The sequence below is a fragment of the Pituophis catenifer genome, unplaced genomic scaffold (assembly GCF_029215685.1).
Source record: "Pituophis catenifer annectens isolate HBS135680 unplaced genomic scaffold, rPitCat1.0.hap2 SCAF_8, whole genome shotgun sequence".
NCBI classification, from domain to species: domain Eukaryota; kingdom Metazoa; phylum Chordata; class Lepidosauria; order Squamata; family Colubridae; genus Pituophis; species Pituophis catenifer.
The window spans coordinates 47,251,845-47,266,696 of record NW_027256888.1 but is presented as its reverse complement, the minus strand read 5'-3'; the positions used below and the strand labels follow the sequence as shown (position 1 = coordinate 47,266,696).

Sequence of the window (14,852 nt, the reverse complement as noted above, 5' to 3'; positions counted from 1 at the left end):
AATTGTAAGATGCCCAGAATTATTGGGAGCTAAGTGGCCTATAAATTGTAGAAATAAAGAAAAATAAACTTGGCCACTTTTATATAAAGGTTAAAGGCAGATATTGTGACTAAGTCTACTAAATTCAATTGGCATGTTTTCACACCATAAATAAAAACTCTATTAATAGAGTATAAACTGTTATGATTTTATTTAAATAAATGCAAAGATGAAAGGAAGCAAAACTTTTACACGATTCCAGGTACTGATAATTATATTATAAAGATATACAGACACACAGTTTATATTTTTTTATAACCATATTTGATTAATTTGATTAATTAATATCTATAAATTTTCCCTGATGCCAAGACTCTTTCATTTAATCCACTATAGACTTTCTAGTACTGTAAAAGAACTATATCCAACTGTGTCCAATAATCTATCTTAATCTGCATTAGAACTGGGGGTTAATGCCCCTGCTTCATTTTTATGTAGTAACTAAAGTGATTCACCTCTGTCTTCCATAGTCGCTTAATTTGTCATCTTTATAAAAGTTTAAAAGAAATAAAGTAGCTGTATTGAGTGTCCATGTATGCATATGCTCACATACGAACATATTTATCTCAATATAGCAAAAGTAAAAAGTATGCAGAACAAACAAGATAGTAATGAAAAGAGAAAATTTCAGGAAATGAAATAAGATAACAAATACAAATATCCATCTGCATTTCTATCAAGTAATTATCATATTAATATTTTTATCATCCACTTTGTCCCTTTTAAATTCTGAAATCATTGATTTATTTTTTTTTCTTTCAGCAAAATATTCATATAAGGTTTCCAAAAAGATTATTCTCTTTTTCTCTCTCTCACCAGACAAATCAGCTTCATCATTTCTGTACATTCAATTAATTTTATACGTCAAATTTCCTCTGAATGTTTTTCATTGTGTTTCCATTTTTTCCATACAATAATCTTGCAACAGTTATATTTTCCAAATTCTTTTCTAACAATTTGATAAATGTCCCTTTTCCTCAAAAGAAAGCTACCTGAAGGCCTAAAAAGAAAGATCCGCCCACAAGTTTGTTCAGCCAAATCTTTATGATATTCTTGTATTTTTCATCTCACACATGATTCCCACAAGTCTGATTCAATCTGTTTCCAATCTTCTCCCATTAATTGTTTGAAACTGAATTTTTTAAAATATTCCAGACGATGGCTGTAAGAATAAAGCAAGCAAAGAGTTAACAGCTATGTTCATCCTTTCTCCTCCTATTGAATTGCTACAAAGAATAATTAAAATTCTGTACTACATTAGAATGCTAGGATAACTCATTTACTCAAGAAACAAAGTTCACATCTTTGCTGGCTGTTTCTATATAAATATTATCAAACTGTTTTAAATATCACACTTTATACTAGTGTTTTTCGGCCTTAGCAACATTAAGATGTGTAGATTCCAACTCCCAGAATTCTCCAGTCAGGGAGGCTGACTTGCAAATTCTGAATTTTGAAATCCGAACATTATAACATTGCTAAGGTTGAAAAAAACTGTTTTATATCTTTCTATTTTTGCTAGGGAACATACAGTATTCTCTATAAATATGTAAGACTTTCAGATAGACCACTATGCCAAATTAAGGTAAACCAATCAGTTAAATATATGTGCACCGGATGGGATAGGCAAGCAGCACTAGCAGTTTATTCTGAAGATACTATCTAAGCAAAATAATGCCCCATTCAGCACATACCTAAATGCTTATTCTGAGGAGGTTTCTGAGCTGTGAAAAAATTGCTAACCTAATGTTTTCTAAACCTACAAATTAATTTATTTTCATAAAGCTGACTATATGATACTAATTAGGGATTTGGAGATGGGTAAAAATTAGATAACCACCAATAGGCATTCAGGATATATCAATGTGCATGGAATACAGCATATTATTGAATTCCAGGCCCCAGAAAGGATGCAAAATAATGAAGGTGAAGTATATAAAAGACAAGATATATATGAATATTTTTATTTCATTACATAAATGTATATATTTGAATATATACTTGAAAAAATATATCTGACATATGCTAAACAATATTTATACTGTATATTATATGAAACAGGAGAATCGAGTTTAAGTAGATTTTGCTATCAGTGGTTTAAGGGACAGATGTTTTATTATTATGTTCAATAATAAATGGGCTATTGGTAGATTCTAAACAAATAGAAACAATTCCAAAGTTAATCTACATTTTCTTGGTAAATTTATTCTCAAACCTATAGTGGTTTGAGGGTTACAGTTTGATAGACAGCCTAAAGCTCAAACTCTGTCTCAGAGAAGTCAATGGATGACTTTGGACCCTATCTGCTCTTTGAACCCAACTCTTCTCACTATTTGTTTGGAAAATAGGAGGTTGCTATGCATGCCATCTGAGATCTTGTACGAAAAGTGGAGTATAAATATAATAAAGTTATAAAACTTTATTCTTAGGATATAGGGCAGTAAAATTCTCTTCCCTATACTAGCCTTTCAATAATCATAATATAAAAAAATGGCATCCCAGATATACTTACAAATCAGGTTTTTGGTTATTGTGAACTTCATTTTGAGGAATAGGATAGAGAGCTTCATATGTTCTGTTCACATCTGATCCATGAATTGCAAATGCATTAAATCTGTCAGTGTTGGGAGGAAAATAATTCCAAGGCAAATGAGCACGGCCCCTCCATTTGGTAGTTGTTCTTGAAACTTCAAATTTTAAAGGAAGTTCTTTCTGTGTTAAAGTAAAAAAAAAAAATTAAAACAACAGATTTACCATCTTCTCAGAGTCATTCACATATTTAGAGGGAAATTAGCTCAAATGGTTCACTTACTCTGCAGATATTGCGCCTGCCCCAAAGGAACAATACAAGATGTTGGCCATGCCTATAAAAATATAATATAAAGATAACAGAAAAATATTTGCTTTGTATCTCCATCCAGAGTCTACTTATTAGTTGTTACATGAAGGCAATGCTGTCAACATGCAAAATAGCAGTCATCAGCTAATAAATGAATATGTAAACATTAAAGATACAGGACTACTTTTAATAAATTTTCCTGTAATGTATAGCCATTATGTATACGTATCCTGAGCTAGAGATACACACAAACACAGTTGCATATTAGCCATTCCTGAACTCATTTGGTTCAGAAACTAAGCTGAGTTAGGTCCTATTAATACAGGTAGTCTTCAACTTACGAGCTCAAAATTTCTGTTATTAAGTGAGACATTTGTTAAGTGAATTTTGTCCCATTTTATTACCTTTCTTGCTATAGTTGTTAAGGGAATCATTGCAGTTGATAAATTAGTAATCCAGTTGTTAAGTGAATCTGGCTTCCCCTTTGCTTGTCATAAAAATCACAAAAGTGATCACAATGACCTTGGGACAGTACAATGGTCATAAATATGAACCAGTTACCAAGCACCTGAATTTTGATCACAGGGTCGTAACTGTGAACAATGCTCGTAAGTCACATATTTCACTGGTGTTGCAACTTTGAATGGTCACTAAACAAACTGTTGTAAGTCAAGGACTACCTGTACCTGGAGAGAAGATTACTAGGCAGGGGTCTCTAACTGGCGGCCCACAGGCCGGATGCGTCACAAGCATGCCACACCCACCCCAGCTCTGTGAAGGGAAAAACATCATGATATGTTATGTGACGGCAATGTGATGCCGCAACTTTGACACTCATGTATTAGGGTGTCTAGGATTGATTGTTAAACTTGGAATTTTTCTTTAAAGAAGAAAACAGTGGCAAAACATTTCTATACTATTTCCAAGAAAAATAGTTTTGTCTAAATAATCATCTGAAATTGAATTCAACCTGAATGCATCTCTATTCTTTAAATAACATGGGCTAGTTTATGTTCTTCGTGTCTATGTATGGTACTAAGAATGTAGTAGTCTTAAACCCTGTCTCACTTTGTTCTATTTGTGTATGGTATAAAATCATTTTGAATCATTTTGCTACTACTGTAAGCAGCCTGTATGATAATACAATTGTCTGATGGGGTGCAGATTTCCTCAAAATATGAAATCCTGATAAACTAGTTTCAAATAGATTATCAGAATTGTAATTAGTTTATCACAGTTTTACTGTTGCTGTTGTTTTTGCTTTCGGGGCATACCTCAAAAAGAATAATTATGAAAAAACTGATAATCATAGAAACCAAAAAGAATTAGCATCTTTTTATTTTATGCTTCAATTACAGGAAGCCCAAATATCAAAGACTCTTGTCCTCTTAGATGCATTCTAATCACTATATAATTCTGCATTGCATTATTATCTGTAGTCTTTTAATATGCTATTTTTCATTGCCCTAATAACATTGCTCTTCTTTTATTCAAGCTGTAAAAAGCAGCAGTTACTTTATAAAACGTGGATAGGAATTGGCTTTCAAGTTGGTCATTGTAAAAGTAGGTTGTGGGTTCATTTATTTTTATGCTCTCTATTTGCTATGAAACACCACCACAAAGTATTTCCCAAGACTGTTCAAAAGGTACAGAATAATTCCAAACAAGTACATAGTACCAAGAGTGATACCTTAAAACCTAGACAGCAATTCCTAGTACTAGATCCTCTTCAGCTGCATAAATCTAATATCAGCTCTTCCCCAATGTGATCCCTTGGGAAAGAAAGACCCTTGACTCCATCTGGTTAAAAAAGGATTCTTTAACTAAAGGTGTTGGCTGCAGTAAAGTCAGGCTAGCTTTGAATTTCCCATTTCCCCATGACCAGTCCGTTTCCAGGAAATCAGAGCTCACCAAAATGTTTTAAGAATGCTGAGATGTTTGGGGGTAATCCACATTATTTTCTCAGGATGCCTGGCCTTGAGATTCTGGTACAAACTGGATCCGGGCTGCTCTCCTCTTTATTACCTATCATTCCCCCTTCCCTATTTTCCATCATGTTCACACATGGCTTTCAATTGCCCCCTTAGGATGTTTCCAATTCTGGGTCCTCCCTTTTGGACTGCAAGGGGCCCCTGCTGTGTTCATGCAGCTATTAAACAAAATGCTGCATGAACAGCTCTACAAGGGAGTGTTAGTTTACCTGAATGACATTTTGATCTATACTGAGACTATGGCAGTATAAACCTAGTCAGAGGTGTGCTCAAGAAGCTTTGAGCAGCCAAATTATATGCCAAGCTGCCAAGATGCAAATTCCACCAGAGTAAAATTGACTATCTGGGCTACTACATTTCCCACGAGGGTATAGAGATGGACCCCAAAAAGGTGCAGGCAGTGCTAGAGTGGACTCCTCCCACACCAGGAAGCAACTACAAAGCTTCCTGGCATTTATGAACTTTTACCACCAATTCATTCCCTTATTTGCATCACCAATCTACTAAAGACAAAACGGGAGGGAAAAACCCAAGCCAAGCCAGCCACTTAAATCGACTATGGACATTAAAACATAATTAAAATATAATTTCAAAAATATAAGCCAGTTTGTTATAGTGGTTAAAGTACTAGGCTCGAAACCAGGAAATGGGCTAGAAGCTGGCAGATGATGAGTTCTAATCTGCCTTAGGCATGAAACCATTTGGGAGTCCTTGAGCCAGTCATTCTCTCAGCTTGAGGAAGGATGCAAGGACAAACTACTTCCAAAATCTTCTCAAGAAAACTGCAGTAACTTGTCCAGGCAGTTGGCAGGAGTTAAGGTGCTTGAAGGTGGCCACAGACCACCAAGACTTAATTCAAGATCATAACACTAAATCGTAACATTTCTTCAAGCCTTCATGGACCCCCTGTGATGACATCATAGCCTTCCAGGGGTCCACAGATCACAGGTTGAGAACCACTGCTATAGAACATTTTAAAAATTATCTGAAAATATCTACTTACGGGCAGAGCTCTACTTCTAGGTACTGCTGAGTTTGGTAATTCAAGAAGAAGGCTTCTACAACTAAAACCACATAACAATTGTTTATTTTACTTTGTGTATTTCATATAGCCACAAAGAACATTAAATACAACATCCATAACTGCAGTCTTATTTTATCTATCCTAATGATGCAAAGGTGAGAGCTAGTCTGGTGTAGTAGTTAAAAACTGGGAGAGTCTAATTTCTAGTCCTGCCTTAGGCATGAACCCAACTGGGTAAATTTGTGTCAGTGACCGTCTCTCAGTTCTAGGAGAGAAGGCAACAGCAAACACTTTCAAAATTTTTCAAGATTCTCCAAGAGTCAACACTGACTCAAAGGCACGCATACATAAACATACAAAAAGATGCAAAAGATTACAAAATCTTTTTCAGAAACCTACTAGCATTATTCAGAATCTAAGCTAACTGTATAGGTTTCTATCAGAAGCATTGGAAATGCTTTATTACAGCCACCATTGCTTTAAAACTATGACAAATTTTGACAAAACTATGACAGAAGTTCAGACTTAATGGACTAAATACATGTCTGAAAAATAACTACTTAGAAATCATAATACTGCATTTTAATGCAATTAGGGTGAAAAATTAAAGACAGGTCTATCCAAATGGTTTCTCCAAGATATTTCTTTCACAATGTGCAACTTCTTCATGCAAACTCCCACTTGGCACTCATACGCTGTTAACTTTTAAATCCATATTCAAAGTTGTTCTGGAAATAAATGTCTCAACACATTTAGAACTCATAAAATGCACTAGCTAAGTTTTGTCTTCAACTGATAAGCATTTTTTTTAAATGTACATGTACATGCTGAACTGGTTGCATATTCCTTTAATATATTTCTTTTTTGTAAAACAGTGGTGTAAAGCGAAAAACCTTATGTTCAGGATAAAACAATTCAATTTCAGTGGCATTAGAGAAACATCAAATGGAAAAATCAAAGCCAATTAAACACATCAGTTTCATTTCACAGTAATATTTTTGTTCAGGAAAAACATTTCAAATACTAATTAATTTGAACAGTCATAATGAAGTAAGGGGAGTGATAATGAAGACAGATAATTGGCTAATTTATGAAACTTACTTCAAGAGGGTAATGTTATCTTGATAAGATCAGAAAAGCCTGTCTAAGTAGTAATATATGACTTACAACAAAATTAATTTGCATTAAACTTCTAACAGCCTGATATTTGCAGATTTGTATATGAATATGCAAATATTTAAGATACTAGATTTATCAAAACGTTTAAAAACTTTTGACACCAGTATGAAAATCAGTAAACTAAAAAAGCCAGCAACATGCTGAGCAGTTGGAGGTCTCATTAATAACATAAAACTTATTTTGATCAAGTATTTCTGCAAATTCATTTATCTAGTATGAAAGATGGCAGGCTTCAAATAGCAGAGTGGTTTGCTTAAAAACAGACAGAAGTGTAGAAGTGCTATGCAAACAGCAGAGTTTCATCATATGAAAGAGCTGAATACAAACTCTAACTTTAACCCTGACAAGTGTTTATGAAAAGTCTGAAAATTGATTCACCAAAAAAATTAAGTCTTCTTGCTAGAACTACTTAGCCACTTTGTATTTGATTATGGTACCTGACTATTTATGTTCTGAAAGAAGTGTAAGACTTTAATTGCTGCCATAGCTTATGGTTAGACATTATAGTTTATACTGTTCATAGGAAAAAGCAATAGGACTATCAGTAGAATTTATTTAAAATAAATGCATATTGTGTCTCTCAAGCTAAATTCAGGGTTTGACCTCTATAAAAAATGTAAATTCTTATATAATTAATCCAGTAGCAAAGAAATGCTGAAAACAAAATAGCTTGTAGGCACTGAAATAGGAATACTTGGCACATCAGCCTTTTTCTACAGTGTGTACTTATAAAAAGGGGAGGGAATGAACCTCTAGGCAAGAATTGCTATCAGAATAGTCAAGATTTTAAGTCCTAATAAAATAACGTTTATTTACCCTCATAGTCCCATAATCCATTGAATGGTTTTCCTGGTTCACCAGGAGGAGCTGGAGGATCATTGAAAAATGGGGCATTCAATTCCATCAGTATTCCAGCATTTTCTGGACTCAGATTGATTATTACTGGATCATGGGCCACCGGAAGGCTGTTCCATGTATGTTCAATTTTCAACTCCATCTAAGTTGTGCAATTTAAAGAAATCTTCACTTCCACGTTTCTTCGGGGGAGTAACACAGCTGAAGCGCGCAGCAATCCGCTCTGCTGTGCTAATTGGCTGAAAAGATAAAGGTAGAAAAATAGCGCGGGTGGGCCCATCTAATCGTTGGAGCAAACCGGTTCGCTCCCAGCTGATTGTCGGAGCTATCAGTTTGTCCAAACCGGCAGAATCCCACCCCTGTATATGACTTTCAAACATATTCAATATATTAGTAGGTCTTATAGCTTTTAAAACATTACCATGATTTCCTCAAGTTTTTGAAGACCAATGTTAGCAACACATGGCATATACATTTCTGTCTAAAAGTTGATGACAGCTTCTTATGCTTAATTATCTTGGACTATGCCTTGAAAACATAAAAACAGAAGAAATATGCTGCCCATCTAAAATCAAAATAACAAATTATCTTAATGCAAGTGAAAATTAAAACTATACCTATACCTACATCATAGTACCTATATTGGCTTATTACTCACCTGTACATCTTAACTACTCATCATAGGATATTCTACCATTGTTCACACACTCTAAAAATACATGGGAGCAGCAAAACATTAGATACATGCAAGTTTATATTGATACTTTGCATATAAAATGTCTTCCAGGAATTTCACGCTTTTTCTCCTAATTTTGGTACCTGTTTCAACCTGTTTTCACCACAGGGTGTCCACAGTGATCACAACATATAAGTATGTAAATCAGCTTTTTTTCCACATTGTTAATATTTCTATATTAATGCTGAACAAGTGCTGAACATCATCTGAACAAAAGTGCAAGATTGTTTTAAAATTGATAAGAAGGAAATTTGCCAGAGAAAACAAATTACCCTTTATTTGATCTGGTGACTTGCCAATAATTAGGAAGGCACAAATAGAATCTTTAATTTGGATTTAAAAATAGTGATAATAGAGCCTATCATGTAAACAATAAAGTATACTGTTGTTTTTAAGGGCATTAGTCAGAACAGGTACACAACTGCAGTACATGTTGCTGTTTACAACTTTCAAGGTAGCATGAACCTCAACAATTGTCACATCACTTCGTTTATCCTTATCAAAAATTGGTGTTTTGCATGACTTAGATTGTTGGAGCCTCTGCTATCCTATCCCCTTATCTCCCTCAGGCTTGCCCCACAGAAGCCTCTGCTATCCTATCCTCTTATGCCTCCACTCCCCCATGGCATCCCTTCCTCCTCCTCACCTTTCCACTTTTTTTTCTTCCCTCCAGCCAAACCGCTCCTTCCTTCTCTTGCATTCCCTCTATCTCCTCCCCTTCCTGCCAAACCTCCTTTTATTCCATTTCCCCCCCTGCTACACACTCCCCCCTCCCAAAAATTCTTTGGTCTCCCAAGGAATGGAGGACCAAAGAATTAAGTGCTTACTAAGAGTCTGGAGTGTCAGGGGATGGATTAGGATTTCATCTAGCAGTGAGTACTGCCTCATCCATGCTGTGGCCCAGAACATCATATGTCAGTCTTCTAAGGTGATGTATCACTCTTTCAGTCTGTTCTTTGGGCTCAGCTGGGATGAGTGAATCATCCTCTGGAGACTTCTAGCACCCAAATGTCTCCAGGGATGGAAGCACATTCTCTGGTTCTGGCTGTTGCAAGGCATGTGAGAGTATTGAGTCTTTCCCCAGAAGTCCCTCCAGCCTAGGAACCGTTGGATTTGGCAGCATTCTCTCCAGTTCTGGCAGCTACTTGGAATGTTCATCAGTCTTCCACTCTGGTTCTCCAAAAACTTCTCTCTGTTCTTGAGATTGAGGTACAAACTAAGGGGCATCTGTCCTGAGCTGCTTGGGACCCATCTCAGTGCCCAATGAGGAGGTGGCTGTTACAATGTACTCCGGTGACCACAATCAGTTCATACAGTCCTCTTCCTCATCACCATCCTCCTCTCCTCTTTCTGTGGATGGAGCAGGCTTTGCTCGAGTCACTGGTCTCTTCCTTATCAGACAGGGTTCAGTCTCCTGTGGATCAGGCGGCCAAGATGCTCGTATTGCCTCATTCAGAGGCAATAGATGATTTCAGTACCACACTTTCAGAAGCCCTAAACTCCCTTCTGGTTGAATCTGGTATACTGGCGATCCAGATAGCTTCTCACCGACAATGTATGGCTGGGAGCTCCATGTCTGCCTGTTTATTGTTTCCAGAAATGCCCAGATTTCGCAATAATACCCAATCACCAGGTTGCAAATCTTGAATTCTCATCTTCAGGTCATAGTTCCTCGTTTCTGTTTTCGGGCCTCTGAAATGGTTTGAGCCTTCTCATATGCCCTTTTCAGATTCCTCCTCAACAGGTCCACATAGTGCGGTGTGAAGTGAGGTTTCATCCATAGAGATGCCAAACACTGTATCTACTGGCAGTCGAGCCTCCCTGCCAAAAATCAGTCGATATGGAGAGTACCCAGTAGTATCATTTTCCATGCTGTTATATGCATATACAACAGTAGAAATGTGTTGTGTCCAGTGTTGCTTCTTTTCTGCAGTCATGTCAAGAAGAGTACGATTGAACCTCTCAGGCTGTGGGTCTCCTTGTGGGTGGTAGGGAGTGGTGCGCAACTTGAGTGTCCAGTATATCCAGCAATTGTTTGACAAGTTTGCTCTCGAAATCTCTGCCTTGGTCAGAATGTATGTGCTGAGGTAGCCCATAGTTACAAAAAACTTTTCTACAAGTATCTTGGCTACCGTAGTGGCACGCTGATCTTTTGTTGGGAAGGCCTGTGCATAGCGAGTGAAATGATCAGTCACAACCAATACATTCAGGTTCCAGACACAAGAAGTCGACATAAACTAGATCCATGGGTCCATAACTTTGCAGGTGACCCATCGATGCAGCCTTGGAGGGTAGGTTCATTTGCTGGATACAATGCAGGCAGGATTTACAGTAGTCCTCAACCGCTTTCTTCATACAAGGCCAGAAGAACCGATCTCTCGCAAACTTGAAGGTCCTCTCGGGCCCCAGATGCTCATCATCATGTACTGCAATCAGTACTACTTCCCTATGTTTTTCTGGAAGTAACAGCTACCACTCATGCACCTGGAGGACATTCGGGTAACAGATCAGCTGTGACCTCTTTGACTCCCTCCACCACCTCTGTTGCTCTAACTCTCTTTATGAGCTCATGATACCTTCAGGTGTTCCCTGCAGCCAGAATCTTTAGCAGATTCCAGACTGGGTCTGAGTATAAAGTTTGGCCCACAGAAGCCTCTGCTATCCTGTCCCCTTATTTCCCTCAGGCTTGGCCCACAGAAGTCTCTGCTACCCTTATTTCCCTCAGGCTTGGCCCACAGAAGCCTCTGCTATCCTATCCCCTTATTTTCTCAGGCTTGACCCACAGAAGCCTCTGCTATCCTGTCCTCTTCTGCCTCCTCTCCCCCCTGGCATCCTTCCTCCTCCTCACCTTCCCTCTTTTTTTTTTCTTCCCTCCAGCCAAGCCCCTCCTTTTATTCCCTTCTCCCCCCTGCTACATATACTACTGTTTTTATCCATTCCTCATCCAAAAACAGCAAAAAACTCTGGTGTCTTTTTTTTTAGCATCCATAGACAGATAATTGCTCATACTTGGCTTAATCTTATTGGCCAAGTTTCTTATTGGTTATGTTTATCAAGAAGTGCTCTGGTCATTGTTAACACTGCCACAAAGTTTATGTGTGCACATATACACACATACATCCACAAAGGTATACAATATAATCTTATCTCCTTCAGATTGCCAATTATTTTGCACGAAATGCCTTTAAATGCTTACGTGGTTTCAATGGTTAAATTTTTGCTCGCCAAACCAACTATTCAAAACCAGTAATTCTGCAAGGAGAGAGCATGGGAATGGGGATATTTCAAAAACTAAAGACAAATCCTAAAAGAAAATCCACCCATGACCAGCATTGAGTGGAGCTTTTATAACTTTAGAATAAATGAGCTGGAAGGAACCTTGGAGATCTTCTAGTCCAGCCCCCTGGTCAAGCAGGAGAACCTATACTGTAGCTCGGGGGTCTCCAAACTTGGGAACTTTTAAGACTTGTGGACTTCAACTCCCAGAATTCCTCAGCCAGCAAAGCTTGTGGACTTTAACTCCCAGAATGAAAGCTTGTGGACTTCAACTCCCAGAATTCTTCAGCCAGCTTTGCTGGCTGAGGAATTCTGGGAGTTGAAGTCCACAAGTCTTAAAGTTGCCAAGTTTGGAGACCCCTGAGCTATAGCTACTCAAAGAAAGCTCCCTTGAGTTTAGGAACACCCGTATTCCCAAGGCTAGGAACGGAAGTTTACAATCTGATCTCCCTCCTGCTGGTAATCCAAACTTCCCTAACCAAAACCACACCACTCAAAGGGAGCGACCGCACTTGCGCTCATCACCCCGTTACTTTTACCCAGCAGCGTTTCCGTGCAAAGGAAAAAGAAGGCACGAAACATGTGACCGTTTTTAAACCAATGGCAAAGAGCTCTCGCGCAAGCTCAACTAGAATTCGATTGGCGGGGGTTTTGTGTTCTTTTTTTCCCACCTGACGACACCGTGCACAATCTCCCCGCCCACCGTTTTTTTTTTTTTTTTTTTTTAAAAAAAACCTTTTTACAAGCCAAGTCGGTCGTTAAGAAGCCGGCGGCGTTGGGGACAAGCGATTTAAGCGGCGCGTGCCGCTCTCCTGGGGGAAAGGCGGTGATTGGAGGGGAGGGAGGTGACGTTCCTTAAAGTGAAACCCGCAGCTATTCCCAGATTTGTTGGATGGTTTCGTCTTTGTGCCTGCGCTGATGGGCTTTAAACAGTCCACCTTCCGCTCAGCAAGTTTCTCCTTTTCCTTTCCGTCTCACTTCTGAGAGAGAATTAGCTAAAGGCAAGCTACCAACCTAGGGGTGACGCCCTCTGCAGCCAACACAATACACCATCTCTTTTTTCTCCCCCGCCCCTAAATGCGTTCTTGTCTAGTTAAAGCTTATTGCCACGCATAACCCCATTCACCATGGGTAGGTTTCCTTTAGAGCAAACGGTGCCAATGCAAAAATAGCCCTTCTGGATAAAGGAGTCCCAGCCCAGTTCTCTTGCATCTACTCTCGCCGCTGGAATTCAACTGAGATTAATTCCAGGTAAGGGATCTGATTTTTACCTATCTTTAAATATGAAATTACATTAAGTTTAATTCCTTATTCATTTGGGAGGAAGGAGGGTCTAAGCAGGGGTCTAAGCAAGCCTTAGCAACTTTAAGCCTGGAGGATTTCAACTCCCAGAATTCCCCAGCCAGCAAAGCTATAGCAAAAAAAGCCATAAGCAACCTCATTTAAAAAGAAGCATTTTTTTAAAAAAAACAATCGGGTAAACAATTTATTTATTTTATAAATTCTCCTATAGAATTCTACAAATTAAAGTTCCTACGTATCTATATATCATTTAACTAAGTTATATTGTTGTACATACAAAAGTAGACATTTCTACTTTCTTAGTAAGTTAGTTACAGTACAGATATTTTATTTTGTTTTGGATATTTAAAAAAGAAATAGAGTTAAAAGGTGATTTGAACTGGAGTGCTTCTACCGTATAAATTTGTGACGGTTTTCTATGTCTTAGCTTGACTATTTAATCAAATACAATAATGGTGAAGCATTTTTATGTTGCTTGGTTTTATTTTTTTCTTCCCATGAATGTGGTGTGTGTGGGTGTTATTTTATAACTGCTTACAATTCGAGTTCTCTACCTTCGTGGGAAGAAAAAAGTACAACTCTCTCTGTTTTGTTTCATTTCTATCATAAAGCATTCGATAACTAATGTTTAGTTTTAGTTTTCTGGAGGCACACAACAAAATGAATATTCATTTGGGGGAAAAATCTGACTTGAACTTTTTGAAGGGTCGGTTACATATTTAATGCATTTGAAAACTACAGAGTAAATGTAATATGAGGAACCAAAACAAACCTTAACAGGTTTGTATTTATTTGTTTTTTAAAAACATATATGTACACGTGTTATTTGTATTTTCTAATATTTGCCATACATGTATATGAACCTCTTTAGAAATCTGTTTAGAATTTCCCATTTTTGTACATAAACCATAAAGAGAATTTTAATAGCTATAAAAGGAATTTTAGATAATCAATCAGGTCCCCGGCAACTGATTGTAAATCCTTTTTTTCTATATTCTTTTTCTTGGTTTTGTGAAGCCTTAGAAAGGGCTAAGAAAGAGTGTGAAGTAGGATATTAAACTTTCTTGTGTACATACATATCCTACCTGTGGAATCTTGTAGGTGATTTAGATGTTGGCCATCAGAAGTGAGTTTTCGGAGTCAGATTCTCCAATGACAACTGGTAACATATTACGATTCTCACAACTATAATTAGGGATAGTCTCTCTATCCCTAATAATAGGAAGAATTATAAAAAGGCGAGCTCCAGAGCAGCGGCGGCGGAGGTATAAGGAAGAAAGCGGAGTGGCGGGAGTGGCGGCGTTCCGGGAGGGCGGGCTGATGTCCCGTGGCTGCACATGCGCACTGCAGCGGAGCGGCCCCAGCTCAGCGTTTCCCCAGACAACCGACCGCTGGCCGGGCCGGCTCGGAAGCGGTGCTGGATGCGGGACCCGAGGCTGGGGGAAGGCAAGCGGGCGGCAGTCGCCCGGAAGCCCCGCGGAAACCCAGCGCGCCAGGGACAAAAGGCTCGCCTCGCCTCGCCTCCCCCCCCCCCCACGCCCGAGGCGAGCGCAGCGGGTCTCCCCCATTCCCCGCCAGAGTCAGTTTTACGTTCCCGTTTTTTTTAATTAG

At 38.3% G+C, this 14,852-nt stretch overlaps 1 protein-coding gene across 2 annotated transcripts; it reads right to left on the bottom strand.

Annotated features, from left to right (window-relative positions):
• Positions 1–337: 337 nt before the first annotated feature.
• On the bottom strand, positions 338–14,529 carry CUNH4orf33 (chromosome unknown C4orf33 homolog). Of its 2 annotated transcripts, XM_070948700.1 has the most exons (7): positions 9,491–9,503; positions 8,586–8,636; positions 7,889–8,166; positions 5,873–5,933; positions 2,852–2,903; positions 2,552–2,751; positions 338–1,201 (listed from the first exon to the last, which is right to left on the bottom strand). In XM_070948700.1, exons 3-7 carry the CDS (start codon positions 8,067–8,069, stop codon positions 1,102–1,104), a joined length of 594 nt encoding a protein of 197 aa, XP_070804801.1. In that variant the 5' UTR covers positions 8,070–8,166; positions 8,586–8,636; positions 9,491–9,503; the 3' UTR covers positions 338–1,101. The 2 variants fall into 2 exon arrangements, with proteins under 2 accessions (XP_070804801.1, XP_070804800.1); XM_070948699.1 differs by lacking the exons at positions 8,586–8,636; positions 9,491–9,503 and adding an exon at positions 14,327–14,529.
• Between the last annotated feature and the right edge of the window lie 323 nt (positions 14,530–14,852).